The sequence below is a fragment of the Aspergillus piperis genome, assembly GCF_003184755.1.
Source record: "Aspergillus piperis CBS 112811 unplaced genomic scaffold BO85scaffold_2, whole genome shotgun sequence".
NCBI lineage: Eukaryota > Fungi > Ascomycota > Eurotiomycetes > Eurotiales > Aspergillaceae > Aspergillus > Aspergillus piperis.
In genome coordinates this window covers 673,656-689,980 of record NW_020291592.1, presented here as the reverse complement: position 1 = coordinate 689,980, position 16,325 = coordinate 673,656, and the positions used below count along the sequence as shown (strand labels likewise).

General features: G+C 48.5%; 6 protein-coding genes across 6 annotated transcripts; 3 read left to right on the top strand and 3 right to left on the bottom strand.

Annotated features, from left to right (window-relative positions):
- Positions 1–3,082: 3,082 nt before the first annotated feature.
- On the top strand, positions 3,083–4,132 carry BO85DRAFT_115344 (uncharacterized protein). Its single transcript, XM_025653865.1, has one exon. The coding sequence runs from the start codon at positions 3,345–3,347 to the stop codon at positions 3,894–3,896; it is 552 nt and encodes a 183-aa protein (XP_025519654.1). The 5' UTR covers positions 3,083–3,344; the 3' UTR covers positions 3,897–4,132.
- Positions 4,133–6,096: 1,964 nt separating this feature from the next.
- Positions 6,097–7,921, bottom strand: BO85DRAFT_465645 (Zn(II)2Cys6 transcription factor). The gene is made up of 2 exons (XM_025662072.1): positions 7,689–7,921; positions 6,097–7,629 (listed from the first exon to the last, which is right to left on the bottom strand). Exons 1-2 carry the CDS (start codon positions 7,726–7,728, stop codon positions 6,212–6,214), a joined length of 1,458 nt encoding a protein of 485 aa, XP_025519653.1. The 5' UTR covers positions 7,729–7,921; the 3' UTR covers positions 6,097–6,211.
- A 568-nt stretch (positions 7,922–8,489) lies between these two features.
- BO85DRAFT_516316 (FAD-dependent oxidoreductase) lies at positions 8,490–9,713 on the bottom strand (the record flags this gene model as incomplete). Its single annotated transcript, XM_025664839.1, has 1 exon — positions 8,490–9,713. One exon carries the CDS (start codon positions 9,711–9,713, stop codon positions 8,490–8,492), a length of 1,224 nt encoding a protein of 407 aa, XP_025519652.1.
- A 969-nt stretch (positions 9,714–10,682) lies between these two features.
- On the top strand, positions 10,683–11,931 carry BO85DRAFT_501259 (alpha/beta-hydrolase; the record flags this gene model as incomplete). The annotated part of the gene is made up of 3 exons (XM_025664166.1): positions 10,683–10,902; positions 10,976–11,723; positions 11,784–11,931. 3 exons carry the CDS (start codon positions 10,683–10,685, stop codon positions 11,929–11,931), a joined length of 1,116 nt encoding a protein of 371 aa, XP_025519651.1.
- Positions 11,932–11,936: 5 nt separating this feature from the next.
- BO85DRAFT_445142 (flavin-containing monooxygenase) lies at positions 11,937–14,335 on the bottom strand. Its single transcript, XM_025659186.1, has 4 exons — positions 13,467–14,335; positions 13,160–13,413; positions 12,976–13,112; positions 11,937–12,925 (listed from the first exon to the last, which is right to left on the bottom strand). Exons 1-4 carry the CDS (start codon positions 14,102–14,104, stop codon positions 12,056–12,058), a joined length of 1,899 nt encoding a protein of 632 aa, XP_025519650.1. The 5' UTR covers positions 14,105–14,335; the 3' UTR covers positions 11,937–12,055.
- A 230-nt stretch (positions 14,336–14,565) lies between these two features.
- On the top strand, positions 14,566–16,005 carry BO85DRAFT_445141 (MBL fold metallo-hydrolase). Its single transcript, XM_025659185.1, has 3 exons — positions 14,566–14,947; positions 15,005–15,265; positions 15,319–16,005. Exons 1-3 carry the CDS (start codon positions 14,629–14,631, stop codon positions 15,906–15,908), a joined length of 1,170 nt encoding a protein of 389 aa, XP_025519649.1. The 5' UTR covers positions 14,566–14,628; the 3' UTR covers positions 15,909–16,005.
- The last annotated feature ends 320 nt before the right edge of the window (positions 16,006–16,325 follow it).

Here is a 16,325-nt window from a genome sequence, read left to right as displayed (position 1 = left end):
TTCCTCATAAGTTCTACTATGTCTTGTGTGTGGTATCGGATTATTTGCCACTGATGTTATATTTGGTTCTTCGACTCCTGCATCGTCGGTGTGCGGTTTCCCAGATCACAGACAACCCTCCCTTATTGTCTCTGTGTCACAAGTCCGACACAATGTCATGCTTGATATATGCTTTGCATATATGATCGAGGATTCAAAATTACGATCCCATCATTCATTTTTCGGACTATTTTGTGCGATATGTGTTCTACATATATTGGTACTTCTCGACTCTTCCCACCGTTGCCTGCCACACACATACATGTCTCGCTGTTCATCTCCTATATACCCTTCCCAAGTTCTTATATCACCTGATAGTTTGATGACGACACACTCATCAGACTGCTGCGGTCGTCTTCCCACCATGGTGGTTATTTTCTCCATTTACGCTCCTTGACTGTGCTTCTGGTTTGGAGCAGTTGACTTCTGGCAATGGATTTGACTCTCACATTGCTTTTGTCGCTCTGCTACTACTTCCGATATAATGTTGGATCGCTGGTCATAAGATCCTCACACAACAGAACGGACAGAGTGCGCGAGGTTTGCTGGAGGGACAGGGCTATGATACCCTTGCTCTTCTACGAGCGGGCCCCGAGCGTTGGCGAGCTATAAGTAGCAATGAGTGCGGTTAGCGACATGCTTGACCCTGCTTCCTATGACGAGCTCATCCTTCAGCAATTATAGCTGAAGATTCCCACATACCAGCTTGGTCTTGCTGGCTATGGCTGATCAGACTGCCCGACTATCGCTATAAGCTCCCGAAACCCCAATTGTCCTTTCATCAATGACTGGAGAATAACATTGGGGCTCTATATATGGACACCCGCAACACAATCGCTCCGTTGCTTCTGTCAAACTCAAAGTCCAACAGGGTTCTAATAAAACCATGAAACACATACTGGGCGCTATATACTGCCGTCCATACTGGCTGGCCTGGTGCTGCTAAACAACGTCATCACACCCCGCCATCTGGCAACTATATGGTCCAGCGCTTCTAAACTGTCTGGGGCTCTGGCAAAGAACAAGGGGCACAGACTCTCCTTCAGCGCAATATAGAAAGCTCACATTCTTTGTATGACCGTTAAGAACACCCGGAGCTTTTCAAGTTCAACAGTTCTTTTTCAAGCCTCCCTGATGTTCAAATATCAAAACTCAACCCAATCATTTTATAAAAAAACAAAGTCACTCTGTGCAGTCACTCAGCACAAACATCTGCCCGCCCGCCATTCCTTGGCCTTCGGTTATTGGCAGGCAACCTATTATATATTCTGTTCTACGAAGGCAGAGTGTTGCGAATACATTCTTTCTACGCAATTAGTCTTATACAGCAACGGCCAAAGGCGATTGGAGATCTCACGTATCGATTCACTGCGGTGGGCTGATCATCATGACAACTCCGATACTCGGGCTCCAACTAAGGGAACGCCTTGCAGCAATCCATGCCCTTGCAGCAGTCTAGTCAAGGCAACATATGATCAATGGTCAGATTACAAAAGGCCGAATGAGAATGGGCAGAATTCGGAAGGGTCTCTGAGTCTACAACGATGTGACCCCCGATATATACGACTTGGCATGCACGGGCACTATCGGGTCTTCAGCTAGTCGAAGAAGATCCCCGATTGATTCCCTGAGCTTACCAGTACTTCAAATGGTACGTCGCGCCACCTCTTTTCACCAGTGCGCGTCTTATCAGGAGTAAACTCTGACCAGATTGAGGCAGTGTTCCTAGTTAACAAGACGGTCGCGAACATATTTACTGCTGCCGTTGACCGTGATGCTAGTTGGGTAGATTGCTAGGAGACAGCTATACCACAGCTTGCTCTGGAGAGCTGGAGTTCTACCGGAGTCTGCGAGATTTTTGGGACAACACTACACGCGATCTTGACCAGCTCGCATCATCTTACAAAGCCCACTAGCATGATCGATGCGAGTTGCACTTATCACTACACACTACGTCCGGGACAAATCAACATCACAGGCATACACCAAGCCGTCTAAGCGTACAAGGCTTAGCAACATAAGCAGCTCTTGTGATCATATCAGATCATCGTTGGTGTCCCTGACATTTATAAGGGACGGTTCAGCAAGGCTGCTACGTGCTCGATAGAAGACGCTGGGTGCAATCACTTTGGCTTACTACATATCTATGAGTTCGAAACTCCATCCAAACAAATAATTTCTCCGGTGATGGCACGTTACACCGACTTACTTCTCAGCCATTCCGAGCTCCTACTCATGTCCGCCTGGTATGCCCGAGAACTTAATGCCCTACTTGACCCTGGAGAGTTCCTATTCTGCCTTGCTGCAATGTCTGAAGGGGATATTCCCATTGAATGGCACCTCCAGGCAGCAACGTTCAAGTATAACCGCTTCAATAACCTGAAGCAATCGCATATCTTCAGGGCGCGGTTTCCTCGTCTCTCATTTAGCAGGCCTCTTTACTGCATCATTCAAAGAATCAGCTACTACTTGTGCTATGTCCTCTGCTCCGTTACATGATGCCCTACCGTACGCGGAATTCGAAACAAAAGCATCTATTGAAGCTCCCATACTACAGGGGATTGTTGCTCGCATGACACCAACGCAATAAGCGGGTATACATGTACCCCCAACATCGTGGAGTTCGGCCTTCAGTTTTAGCAAAACTGTAGCAACCTGCCTTGCCTGAGCTGTCTGAAGAATGCCATTCGCTACAACGTCAGCTTGTAACTGTGTTGGGATTATTTGCAATGTACTATCTATAAGAGACCGGCCACCAACTATTCTTGATACCGAAAACATTTTTCAAGCTTTCTTAGGGAAGTAACGTGGCAATTTGCTGTTGCGGAAGAACATAATGAAACCGAACAAGTTGGTCTTCCGCCAGTTCTAGTCGGCTAATTCAGCGTCCGATCCTTCCAATCTGTAGCGGCGAATATACAGCTACGGCTACGACCCATTTGTATATACATGTCTGTCATCTGCAATGGGCCGGCTGTTTACCTCATGTCACATCAAGACAGCAGCGAGTGTCGATAATGTCGTCCACCGATAAACGATCTTTTTTCATCTATCATATATGTCAGCGTTTTTCTGACAATTTGATACCAATTCATGAAGTGATGAATGTTATAGTGGCTACTGCTGGTCCCTCTTCCACAGCGTTCATGTCACTCTGCTGGCGCCATGGCATTTATGATAAGTCGCTCCTGCAATCGAATCATCGAGCAAAGATGATTCCATGAACCTACAGCTAGCTTCCGCGCTGAAGGAGCAATACTGTATCTCGACCAATCCCCTTGCATCTCTCAACGAGTCTGGAATGTATGGCGTCTATCGGATTCGCACGTATAACTGGGAGCAGCTGCACAAACCGCCTATGTGTTTTGTTTGACTTCCTATGTCACATCGCGGTCCTCGGGGGTTGCAGTATTAGAGTGGTGGCCACGAGAAATTATATAGTCCTTTTGACGGATGAACAACAGCAGGTTGGGGAAGAAAGGGACCACGAGCATTGTGATGAGGACATCGATGTCTGTTGCAAGCGGCCTCAAGGTGTTTATCATGCTTATGGCCCGGGTAGTATGTTTCCGGAACAATTGAAACTTCCTATCGCGAGGAAACGCAAGCAGTCCCAAAGCTGGTGCTACACCCGTTTCACGTCATTTTCCAAGGCGCAGACAGGAGAACCGACCGATGCACGGATGACTAGTGCAGCCTTGGGTAGGGCATTCAAGTGTAGTGTCCTTGAATGTCAGCATCATTACCAAGGGTTTGCGACACAAAACGTCTTGGACAAGCACGTCGCAGAGATACGCGTCTCATGGGCCAAAGAAGATCGAATACGGAGTAGCGATCATGTATATCAGAACAGCTAAACCTCATTATCGACTTTGGGGTTTAACTGAACGATATCTATAAACGGCGGGGGCCAGTATGATAACATTATCGTGCCCAGTGATTATACATTGTTCAAGTACCACTGGCCGGTAACACTGGCTGATGTTGAAGAGCCCATTGAGAATCCGCTGGAGTTCTCTTTGGAGAGCTTCCGCAATTGCTTCCTTGAGGACGAAGAAATGGAAGTGGAAGGTTTTATTATGAGCGTGAATGATTGCGCATAGGATGCCTGTGGCGGATTTCAGGAGCCGGAGAGCACCAGCCTATGGCGCTCTGGTAGCGAGGAATCAAGCCCAGTTCTATCTTTCTGCGGGCGAGCGTTGAGGCAACTTCAAGAACCGCATCTTATACAGAAGCAAGGCAACATTACACTACCTGCTGAACGGATCAATATCACTTTGCTCCGATTAAGGCAGATGATGTTGATGAGTTCACACATTGAGCCGTAAGATGACATACGATCTTTCTCTAAGCTGGATGCATCATCTAGCGCAGCCTCAAGCGCAACGCCAAAAGCAGGCTGTTTCTAGCAGGCAAAGGAGAGCGCAAGTACAGCCTTACGGTCGGCCTCCTCCCTATGTTCAGTCGATTACGTCCATTTTTCCTTCACCGAATATAGCGCAGATACGTCATCCCCTGCGATCATGTCAGCTTCAACTTATGTTGGTAATGGAATGCCACCGGCTGCAATGCACAGGCCCCTTTATGTGGGCTACAACTGGTCTGCGCCACTGGATCTCTCTTACACCAGAGTTTATGTTTGCGAGGAGGAATTACTATGGCGACCGCAATTTCGAAGCCGACCTCGCATAGCCCTAAGATGAAGCGACCGCCCCCGCCTTTCGTCCAGACATGATTTCTACCATACTGGCCTCAGTGGGTACAGTCTGGGAGGACGTCGCGAGTTTCTCGACTGATCTTTACATTTACCTACATTCCCGGGGAACGTCAGTCAAAGAGTTGGGTCCGAGATTGGTTGGCGAAGAACAACTTCGAGTTGCAGGGACGTTTGTGCGGAGTCCGCGCAAAGAACGAGAGACTGTAAGTGCTTTTCCTGCCTCACTAGGATGATCAAAGCATTCAAACTGACTGAGAACGATTCTAGTCTCAACGTTGCCTACTTTGTCAAACATAACATTTTCGCTCTCCCATACCGGTAGTTTGATCCGGACTATCTTGCATGGAGTATCTCACTCTTAAGCTTCAGAAAGACTGAATTTCACGAACAGCGAGAACTGAGAAGCTTCAAGCAAGTATTTTCTGTCTCTCTCTTCCTTGACAGGCCTCTGCTACAGCAAGAGGCTAGCTGGTTGACTGAAAGACGGCACCGAGACTATTGGAGATCGAAGTAGTAGTCCGTTCTTTATTCTCTTATGTGATTTTTCTTTTCCGGAGTCAACGGAGTCAAGTCTCAGCAGTCCTCATCTTCTTCTCGCCCCTCTTCTGCCAAACCACTGCCCGGTTCGAATCAATCAGATTCAGTTTATGGTCGACTGTGAAGCAGCAGAGGAATCAACCGTGCTCCCGTTGTGGGCCAATTGGTCCAATTTTATGTTTGCGTTCGTGATGGCTCTGCAGAAAGTCAGTTACTGCATTTTCGAACAGAGCCCTGCACATCTTCTTACTACTTCTTCCTATATAGTATCTTCTCGGTTCTTTGCTTCGATATATTCCAATTCCGGTTTTGTCATGGTTCCCTTTCTGATTATCGGGGATATTGTATAAGACCATAAGCCAAGGATAAGACCAATGAATCGGACAATGAAGCAATCCATGATTCAGTACGAGGAAGGTATATTGCGGCAATGTGAGCGATTCTAAAGTTCTAGCGTACCAAAGAATGAAACACATCTTCAACCTTACAAATTTCGTACATTCACACTCATTACCGATTTCAAACCAAGTAACAGCCTTGCACCCGCATCTATCTATCATGTGTAGCCTGATAATCAAGAAGCTGCTAAAATGCTTGCGTCAATAGCCATATTATAGCATACTGCATCTTCCAGGTCGTAATGATGATGTGTTTCCCGCCTACCAAGACGAGCTAAGCTGTAAGAGAAAGATACTAAGCTTACACTGGTTATAGAAAACGACCAATCTCCCCAAAAGTGTGCTAATGTAATCACTGTCGTTAACATTACTCTTTACAGATATATGTAGCCAGGTCCAGTAATGCACAGATATAATAGTATATTATGCAGCTACCTTTTTCTATATATCATCCTCATGATACCTCCGATAATAGTATATATAACACAGGAATACACATTGGAATAGTCCAAAGCTGCATTCAAAGAATTACCAAAAAGCTAAAGTCGATACACCTGTCCCGTGCATACTGGATCCAGGTTGTACCAGGTTCGAGATCCAATGACCAGAACGTCTTGAGGAAAGAAAGAACGCGGCTCCGATCAAGGTTTCCACTCAATCTGATCACGTTCATCATGGCCGTCTCGACAGTGTTCTGCATCTGTGGGTTGCCTCTGGATTCTGTGCCTGTGATGAAGAGAGGCCATACCAAGTCCTGCGTGACGGCGGCGCTGCATGATAGGGGTAGCACGTGCTCGAGAAGCACATCGAGTGAAGATTGTATGCATTCATCCGGGGATACGCTGTCGGAAAAGACACGGTGGGTATAGATAAGCGTGGCATGATAGAACATGTCTACTAGGCATTCGAAATCCTGTCGTGCTTGGTCTGATTTGAACTTAATTGTGTGGCTCATCTGCATCATCCGTGCTTTGGCAATTTCTATGTCTAGTAGTGTGGATTCGATCGGGACGGGGTGCGAGATGGGCTGCGTAGTGTAGGTTTGTCGCTCGGCGCGGGTGACGCTATGCATTATTCGGATGAAGTCACTGAATATTGTGACATTGTCGTGGGTTGGGAAGTCATCTTGTAGCTGATCGATAGGGTCGAATGTTGTTAATCCGATGTAGACAGACGTGTAGTAGTATTCGTAGAACAGGAATACATCGGCCACGTTCGCATACAGTGCACTGCTGGCGGATTGTAAGTTCCACTGGATGATTTCCCGGGCGCATTGTATGTGTATTCGCCATTGAGCAGCCGGAGCTGTTAGGAGTTCAAGGTTGTAGAGAAGGAGAGCAGAAGCGAGGATATGTCTCGCTTGATCTTTGCTTTGGACCGCGGTCGGATCCTGAAGTAGGTGTCTCATGTCCCTTGATAACCAAGACAAGGCCACATTTTGGTTATGACGGGAGATGGCTTGGAGTGACTGTGCCCAATGATGGTCTGCTGGATACTTGGCCGCAAGGTCCTTCGAAGCGAGAGCAAGCACCGAGTACCGTACGGTTGATGAGTCGTGTGACAGAGGTAATACTAAGCTTCTCCAAGGATTGTGAAGGTCATCCACCCACGCTAGTCTTGTAGCGACGCCTCGATCGAAGTGGTCAAGCAATTGAGCAGTAAGACTGTCGAAGGGCAAGCCGGGCCAACGGGCCGGTAGTTGGAGGTCCACATTGGGCACGGCGATGACTGCACGGGGATGAAAAGTCTTCTGTGATATCTGGGAGTCCCTTCGGACAGGTATTGCCTGTCCTGTCAATTTACCCCTGCTTGCGACACCTTGGCCCCATCGTAGATTGATCCCGTATCCAGGACATCGAAGTTTCCGTGAAGTACACTTTCGACAATGGGGGAGCGTTCTATCACAGGAGATCCGACGGGTTCTGCAGACTTGGCAGTCTAGCAGGTTAAGAAGTTAATTCGAGAGTCTACCTCGGTAGTTGACTGGGGTAAATTACCTTTAGCTGGGACTTCTGAAGGCGTCCGATCGGAGGTCATGTGTATTGGGAAGCGCAATACAGTGACTTCGATAGATCGTCCAGCCAAGTTCTTAGGGTATATTCTCCACTGGAAACCATGCTGCGAATTTGATGACAATGCTCACGGACTTGGGATTAGGGTGAGCGGAGTGAAAGGCTAACAACCATCAAGCAGGGCTTCATCTGCGGATGCACATGATGGTGAGTTGGATGTATAGCAGAGTTTGAACATCGGCGAAGCGAAAAAGGCAAGCAGTGTTGCCACATTGCTTTGTCACCACTGTTTGGTGTCACAATGTGTGGTTCGAGCCCCAGACCGGTCAGTCTAAACCCAAAAAGGAAGCCAAGATGGGAGAATAGACTTTTAGTGGGGTCAGGTACCCGTGACGAGGGTCCAGTTGTTGCCAGTCTGGATAACAGCACAATAGATAATTTTATATTCTCCCGATTTCCATGTAGTGGACACCTTGTTGATCCTTCTCGGTAGACGTGTCTATCATGACATTGCTTGCAGGGATTCACTGATTGAAAAGAATCAGGGACTCTTTTTCTGGATGGGTCGGTGATCTCGGTGTGGCCGCTATTGCCACGCACCAAAGCAGGCCAGTCCGCGCATTAGTATGGATGTGGAATAATGGAGTCATGAACTTATCATGTCTGTTAGGTACCAAGGATGCTTCTGCTGAGGCTTCTGGTTCCATCATCAATGGAACACTCTATTATACACCGACCCTGCTGATCTACTACCAACAAAGAAAGAGCTATAGTAAACAAACAGACTTAAACGACATGAAGCTCCTTCAGATGCATTGTCTCATCCTCCGATTTTTTCAAATATGACTTCTGCAGCAATGTCTTCAAAAATGGTGTATAATCAAACACCAAGTCTCTCAGTTTCGCCAATGGCCAAGGCAAGTTATGGAACACATAACTCAAAAACCTAGCAAACTCCATGTGATGATTGACATAGTCCACACGCTGTCGTTCGAACAACTCAAAGCCCGCGTTGACAGCCCTTAAATCCCGTAGATCAACTCCGTCGAGCGCCTTGGCAAGATAATAACCATCCTCGATGGCCATGCCCATTCCGTACGCCGCATATGGCGAAACAGGGTGCACCGCATCTCCCACACCCACAATTCTTCCTGAAGACCACTTCTTCATCGATGGCCGATTGTAGATGTCCCACCGATATACTTGCGTATTGAAATCAGTGGCCTCCACCAGCTGCCGCATGGGATCCGACCAGCCCTGCAGAATATTTGCTACATGAGCCTTGGGATCATCAGGGAGCGGCTTTCCTTCCCAGCCCGGCTCGACAACCCACCACTCGAACCCCGGCTTGCCGTCATGCAACATAGGAAAGAAACTCGCTTGGTATTGCCAGTCGTGCGAGATGACACCAGTGTTTGCAGGAATCCCGGGGATGTGATCACACCTTGCGAGCCAAAGCCGGATGCCTGTGTGGAATAGCTGTGGGTCACCAAATGCCTGACGTGAAACGGCGGACCGAATACCATCTCCTGCGATTAGGATATCGGCCCTTATTGGTTTGATGTTGCTATCCTTGAACTTGACTTCCACCTCACCTTCGACCTCTTCGTATCCCGTAACTTCGTGACTGCAGAAAATGACGCCCTCGGGGACAAGGTCGAGCATTTTTTGAAAAGCAGATGATCGCAAGACGCCATATTGCCAACCCTTAATGCCCATGCGTCTTTCGACTTCTGCATTGAAGGGCAGCAGGGCCCGTTCCTTGCCCCATTTGTTCTTGAAGTAGGTCGAGGTATAGGATCCGAAGTTCTCGAGGCTGATTCCGTAGCAGCGCAGAATCGCAAGCACAGGAATGGAGAGGAGAACCGCGCCTCCGATTGCGTGGCATTCGGTTTGACGCTCGAATACTCGCACGTCGTAGCCACGCTTGATGAATGCCAACGCTGTGGATATAGCACCGGGTCCACCGCCTGCGATGGCTACTCGTTTGCCGGGGCGCCAGGTGGACATTGCGATGGTTTATGAACCAAAGAAAGAAAAAAAAACTAGCCTAACGAGTGGAATGAAAAAGGAAATGAGGGTAGTGGAAGTTAATTGAGTAGTATGGCTTTTAGTAATGACGCACCTGGCGATTAAATATAGAGAAACACGATTGTATAGTTAGGATTGCTTACTCAGCGGAAAGCGGAATTTCGAAGGCTTACATAATGTTCCGCAGTGTCTTTTTACCCGGCACAACAGCTTCCCAAAACCCGAAATGCCTACGCTCGCTCGGCTAATTCAACACGTGTTGCAGATATAGTCGTGCCTTTACCTACTAGGGTAAAGATCTAAGATAATGGGACCTAGTGAGGGGCTTTCTGTACAAGATTGATCAATTGATTATCTTGGGGTTTTATTTACATGGCGGGACTCCGAGGTGTGCTAACAGGCACTAATTATACAATGATCGGTCGACATGATAGTTACTATTAGTGGATACATGGGACTATGTAACTATTGATTGCAACTTACTACTACTATTCTCCATATAGTATGCTCTCTATGGAAAGGCAGGAGTACATCTCATCATGTTATAGAAGATACTATGTGGTGTTTGTGGGGTCGACACATTGCGTTTGTCCGTATTCCATATCAGGAAGGAAGGGCTCAGGGCGGTATACATCATCAATTACGTAGTATTATAGCTGGATGACAAGAAGTTTCCCAGAAACAGAGACTACGATTGACAATTCCAAAGAAAGGTTGTTCGACAAAGCCAACATCAAAGAACTCGGGAGCATCCATCCGTCTTTTGTGTCAACCTCGCAAAAGACCGCAACAAAGAATTCTACTCGATTATTCAAAAGTAGCCTTCCCGCACTCGTAGCTCTAGACTTTCCTTTTAATCCTCAGACAAAGACAGTATAAAAGGGTACTTAAGCGGTGCATCCATATCCCCCATCGCCCATCCACGTCCTCTTCTGCTATTGACGAAACATGACAGTTCATCGAATTCCTTCTCAAAACCGAGTCGCTGAAGCGCGGAACTACGACCCTTGGCACCTTCACGAACCATCCAGTCAATGGATAGATTTCTGCCATGCAAACAGGATCCCCTGGTGCGGCGTGACTTCTCCGGACGACGAGTTCCCCTATCATGACGATTTTGATGCCCAGATCACCAAGCAATGGGCGTCGAGCGCTCAGCATGAATTGCGTAGGAAAGGTCTGATATACTTACCCCATGGATGTCTGCTAAATTTCAGTGCTAATACTATCTCAATAACCAGGCTACGAATACAAAGTCGAGATTTGCAACTCCACCATCCCCCGATCCAAAGAGCCCAACAACCCCATCTCCATCCGACTCTACTATCCCATAGCCTTCTATGGGCAAAGATACACCGCGGATCCACTCCCCCTATACATCCACTTTCGCGGGGGCGGATTCCTATGCGGAGATTTGGACACCGAGGACGCCATCTGCGCCGAAATGGTCAGTAGCCTGACGCCTACCTGCCCCATCATTGTCATCAGCATCGATTACCGAAGTACCGCGGAAGAGCCCTTTCCAGCCATGTATCATGATGCCTGGGAGGCATACGAGTTCATCGAGGAACGAATTAGAGGTTACGGCGGGGATCCGAAACGCGTCATCCTTGGCGGGGAGGACTCTGGCGCTGCGCTGGCACTGTGGGTTGCCATGTTCGCGAAGAAGACAGAGGTAGTGCCCAAGACGCAAAGGCTCAATATTGTAGGGTTGAACCTGACGACGCCGTGGTTTCCGCATATGGATGTGGAGAAGAGCGCGCAGACCGAGTTTTCAAGGTATCAATGTTGGAACGCGCCGTTTCTGCCGATGGCTGTCCACCACATGTATAGAGACATGCTCGAAATGGAGGAGTCGAATTTGTCGCATTTCACTGTGGGGGAATGCTCGGATTTCTCGGGGTTGCCGCGGACTTTCATCCTCATTGCGGGACAGAGCTTGTTGAGGGATCAGGCGTTGAGACTTGCGCATTGCATGGAACAAGCTGGGTAGGGCTTTGCTTCTTTTTACTTTCTTCATCTACTGTGGTTGTGCTGACAGTCTACCAGTGTTAGGCTTTCCTTCGAAGTATTCTCCGGAATGCCTCATGAGTTTCGTCGCATCTATGTCTTACCACAGGCTGAAGCCGCAAATGCTATGGTCGAGGATAATATTAAGTGGATTCTGAAGATGCCTGGGCGTTTGTATACTGAGTAAACTAATCACAATGTGTGATACCATGGAGTGTTCTTTCTATTGATATGTGGACTACCAGGATAACCTTTGCGTTCTGTGTTCATGAACCGGTCGTTGCACCAATTGTATGATACAACTAGCTTCATTAGCTAGAACATGCCTTCTCGCTTATATGCGCAAATTCCTTCTGCTCCTTATCGTACCAAACCCCATTTTCCCTCCATTCCTCATTATCCGAGTACCGATCCAGATACCAGGTAATATTACCCCCGGAGAACTCCACATCAACGAACCCACATCCCAAGTACCCAAATCTATTTCCACTCCAATATTCAATCTCATAGTCACTCAGTGTAGGTATATTCAGTGCTTCGAAAAAGGCCAATCGAGATCCAGGCCAGATGGTAATCGGGCCATCAACCCTGCCCTGCTTGAACCAGCTAGAACAAGGATCAGACCAACATGTGCGTGGGAAGTATGTCCGAGCGTGCTCGACAAAGTCGCGCACTGCGGACTCCTTAGGACTGAGTCGCCGGATATGCTCTCTCCGCATACGCTGGACGATCTGGATGAAGTGGTTCGTCACATGGGAAATGATGGGGAGAATGGACCCATGTGCCGCAGGCGTAAAGGGACCTCCGTACATGAAGTAGTTCGGGAATCCGTCGATGCTGACTGTCAAGTAACTGGTCGGAGCATCTTTCCATTTGTCCGCCAGATTAACGCCGTCTAATCCGATGATCGGGTATCGGGGTCGAAACGATGTATCGAAACCGGTGGCGCAGATGATGACGTCTACCTCATGTTCAGTTCCTGTTGCGGAGTCGATGAACCCCTTCGGTGTGATGGAATGAATTCGTTCCGTGAATACGGTTGTCTTGTCGGACGCGAGCGCTTCTAGATAGCCTGTGCCGGGTGTTGGGCGTCGGCAGCCTACGTTGAAGGTCTTGGGGATTAGAGCGTCCTTGACGTAGGGTTTTGGTGCGAGTTTGTCGGACATGCTCTTGTAGGAGGACTGATGCGTGGGTTAGTATCTGGAATTGATAGGTTTGTAAAAGCACGTACAGCGTTCGCTTCGTCGGATTCAGCGGTGTTGCGGAGTGTGAGCTTGGCGCGTTGGTTGAGCTCATGCTCTACTGACTTGTGGTATCGGTGGTACATCTCGGGATCTTTGTTGAAGTCGCTCTTCTGTTCTGAAGTATCTGCTTTGGCTTAGGGTTTGTCTTCTGTGGCAGGTAATGCAACGTACAGTCAAAGTTCCGACCGTCTTTCCCGGCGTAGCGTTGCGCAAAAGCAGCTGTGATCCAGATTGGGGTTCGCACCCAAGTGTAAAGGTGTGAGACGTCGTTAAGAATTGAGGGAACAACTTGGACACCCGAACTGCCTGAGCCTATCACTGCTACGCGCTTGTCTTTCAGATCCAGTCCCTCGGGGTAGGCTGCCGTGTGGCACAGGGTTCCTTGGAAAGAGTGCAGTCCTGGCGTATCAGGCCATTTCCAGGAACTGCTCTGAAATCAGGAGGATGAATGCGACTGGGGAAGGGGAATAAGACGCACTTGAGGAAGCCAGCTCCGTTTATCAAGACATCACACTCATCCTCCCACTCCTTTACGCACGGCGTATCTTGTTGCAGCTTGACCACCCATTTACTCTTTTCCTCGTTCCAAATTGCCGATACCACGCGGGTGTTTAGCGTGATATACTTCATCATGTCTTCTTCGACGGCGATTTGCTTCAGATACTCCCAAATCTCCTTTGCACTCGAATAGAAACTCGACCAGTTTGGGTTTGGACGCCACGGGAACGAATAGGCGATGCTAGGCACATCACACGCACATCCTGGATACCGATTCTCGTACCAAGTACCCCCGATATCTGCGTTCTTCTCGTAGCACACGATCTCCACACCCAGTCCGGCTAGCGCCGATGGGGCATAATGGAGAAAGTCGATCCCCGATGCTCCCGCTCCCATCATGATTATCTTGAACGGTTTCCCCAGTGGAGGCTCGTTGATCAGATGACTGTGAACCGTATAGCCCCGGTCGGATGGTTTGTTGAGTTCGGCATGTTGGACTGGTCTAGTTACTGAGGCAGGATGAGGCCCTGGGGTATTACTCCCAAGGCGAGTATCCACGGGGAGGCCATATTTCTCGAACACTGGATTGGTTTGCACGGTCTGATCAATGGAGCCCATATTTGTGGGGTGAGTTACAAAATACTCGATGCTTGAATCAATTGAGTTAAGAGGTGGAGACAGTGAGCCAAACTTAGCTGGAGGACGTAGTGCGGGTGCACCGATGATCCAATATATAACCTGCCATTTGGCATTCAGTTATCACCATCCCTGTCACTCAGTAAGGCCTATCATGAGAGAAAATGGCCGAGGTCTGGACTGTCGCGATAGGTTGCATTAGACTATTCCTTACTGTGTGTAGTTGATGGTTATCAGTGGACTTGAAGCAAGCGTGGGGTTTGATGCTGCGAATCAGTGGTAGGGGCAAGTGAGGGGGTGGATGGCACAATTTTGGACCAAGTGGGTGGATGGATACGCGTGAGCCAATCCGCGTTACACACTGGCTATCCTCGGTGAAACCACCCCATCCTTTGCATATATAGAGCGCACAATTCCAGAGACGGTCGCAAATCCATCGCTAGGATATGCCCGCTGGAGACATATCTGTTACTTGATTGTTCAGACCATCCGAAGCCAACCGCGAAATGCTCGAATTCCCAAAGTCCGACCGTACCGTTCGGGTGCGAATGGTCGATACCACCACTTTAATGACTGTCAACACTGGATTCCTCATACAACCAGTGCAGCCGGGCCATGAGATTCTGAATCTCACTGATGTTGCCTTTCTTATAGAACATGAGGCATCAAATCAGAAGGTCATGTTCGACCTCGGCACACGAAAGGACTACTGGAACCTCCCTCCGGTCGTTCGCCAGCCTTTTGATCAAGCCATGAAAGCGGCGAGAGTAGACAAAGATGTCACTGAAATCCTTTCTGAGAAGGGAATCGAGCTGCGCGACATTGGTAAGAAGCTCCAGTTTATATCCATGCGTTCTCTTCTCACAAGTGCTGACTGTGTAGGGTCTGTCATATGGTCTCACTACCACTGGGATCATATAGGAAACGTCGCTCTGTTTCCCTCAACCACCTCCTTGGTTGTAGGCCCTGGTTTCAAATCCCATCCTCATTTACTTCCTGGCTTCCCGGACGATGCTGAGTCTCCCGTGTCAGCGGATGCGTTCGTTGGGAGAGACGTGGTTGAGCCTGACTTTGCAGACGGATTAACGATCGGAGGGTTTCGTGCACAAGATTTCTTTGGAGATGGTTCATTCTATTTGCTGGGTAAGTCAATCGATCTTCCTGTAAGAAGATGGAGCTGCTTACTGTATAACTAGACACACCTGGGCACTGCGTCGGTCACTTATGCGGTCTTGCCCGAACAACGGCCGACACCTTCGTCTTCCTTGGTGGTGACATCTGCCACTTTCCGGGCGTCATAAGACCGAACGCCAGGCTTCCATTCCCAGACAACATCCCGTCAGAGGCCTTGGACAAAGATTCGTTCTTTCCAAGTCCATGCCCATGCAGCATTTTCACAAATAGCCACCCGATAGCCAAGGTTGACCCGAGACAAGAACCCTTCTATGAGGTTTCCGGTTACGAAGGAAGTGCCTTTTTCGACGCGGAGGTTGCACAGAAGTCTGTCACTAAACTCTTGGACTTTGAGGCATCCGAGAATGTTTTGATATGTATAGCCCATGATTCTGATCTGCTACTGCATCTTCCCACGTTCAATGACTCGCCGTCATCCGACCTCAACTTGTGGAAAGAGAAGGGTTGGAAGGAGAAGCTGCGCTGGGGATGGGTCAATGAGCTGCCGCGTGCTGGTCGTCCTGGCAGGAAGCCACATGTTGAAGGGTACTGGCGCGATGGTAAATTATGGGAAGAGGCGGTGCAGACGCTTCGTCGCAAGGCAGAAACGTAGAGGTTCGATCACAAATGGAAACCCCCCTTCAGGCACCAAGGTTATCTATGATAGGTTCTATAAGGGAAGAATATATGAATTGAGATCTTCCACAATACTACTTCTTCCTTCGGCTCATAGAGCTGAGCATTTCACGACGCATTTCTCTCATAGCTCTTACAGGCGGCGAAAAGCACACTACGCCCGGATTAACATAGATGATGCGTTTCCCTTTTCTGCTGGTCGGGCTTTCCAGATATGTGGCTGAGAAACACGATTTGAGTGTTCTTTCTTCACGAAACTGAAAATAGTCCGAAGACAAACTTTAAGCATATGCGTTTGCATTACCCAGAAGCTAACAAAATCAGCCATGGCGGGCCCTCAAAACCCATGTCGCTAACACTATTTCTTTACTTGCTCTTCATCCCTTTTATCCTC

Excerpts from the sequence above, each read along its gene's own strand:
- BO85DRAFT_445142 (XM_025659186.1), bottom strand. The coding sequence starts at position 14,104 with ATGGGCTCCATTGATCAGACCGTGCAAACCAATCCAGTGTTCGAGAAA. Across the intron at positions 13,414-13,466 it reads AACGGAGCTGGCTTCCTCAA|TTCCTGGAAATGGCCTGATA; the intron begins GTGCGTCTTATT and ends ATTTCAGAGCAG. Across the intron at positions 12,926-12,975 it reads AATCCGACGAAGCGAACGCT|TCCTCCTACAAGAGCATGTC; the intron begins GTACGTGCTTTT and ends CCCACGCATCAG.
- BO85DRAFT_445141 (XM_025659185.1), top strand. The coding sequence starts at position 14,629 with ATGCTCGAATTCCCAAAGTCCGACCGTACCGTTCGGGTGCGAATGGTC. Across the intron at positions 14,948-15,004 it reads AATCGAGCTGCGCGACATTG|GGTCTGTCATATGGTCTCAC; the intron begins GTAAGAAGCTCC and ends CTGACTGTGTAG. Across the intron at positions 15,266-15,318 it reads TGGTTCATTCTATTTGCTGG|ACACACCTGGGCACTGCGTC; the intron begins GTAAGTCAATCG and ends CTGTATAACTAG.
- BO85DRAFT_115344 (XM_025653865.1), top strand. The coding sequence starts at position 3,345 with ATGGCGTCTATCGGATTCGCACGTATAACTGGGAGCAGCTGCACAAAC.
- BO85DRAFT_465645 (XM_025662072.1), bottom strand. The coding sequence starts at position 7,728 with ATGACCTCCGATCGGACGCCTTCAGAAGTCCCAGCTAAAG. Across the intron at positions 7,630-7,688 it reads TTCAGAAGTCCCAGCTAAAG|ACTGCCAAGTCTGCAGAACC; the intron begins GTAATTTACCCC and ends TTAACCTGCTAG.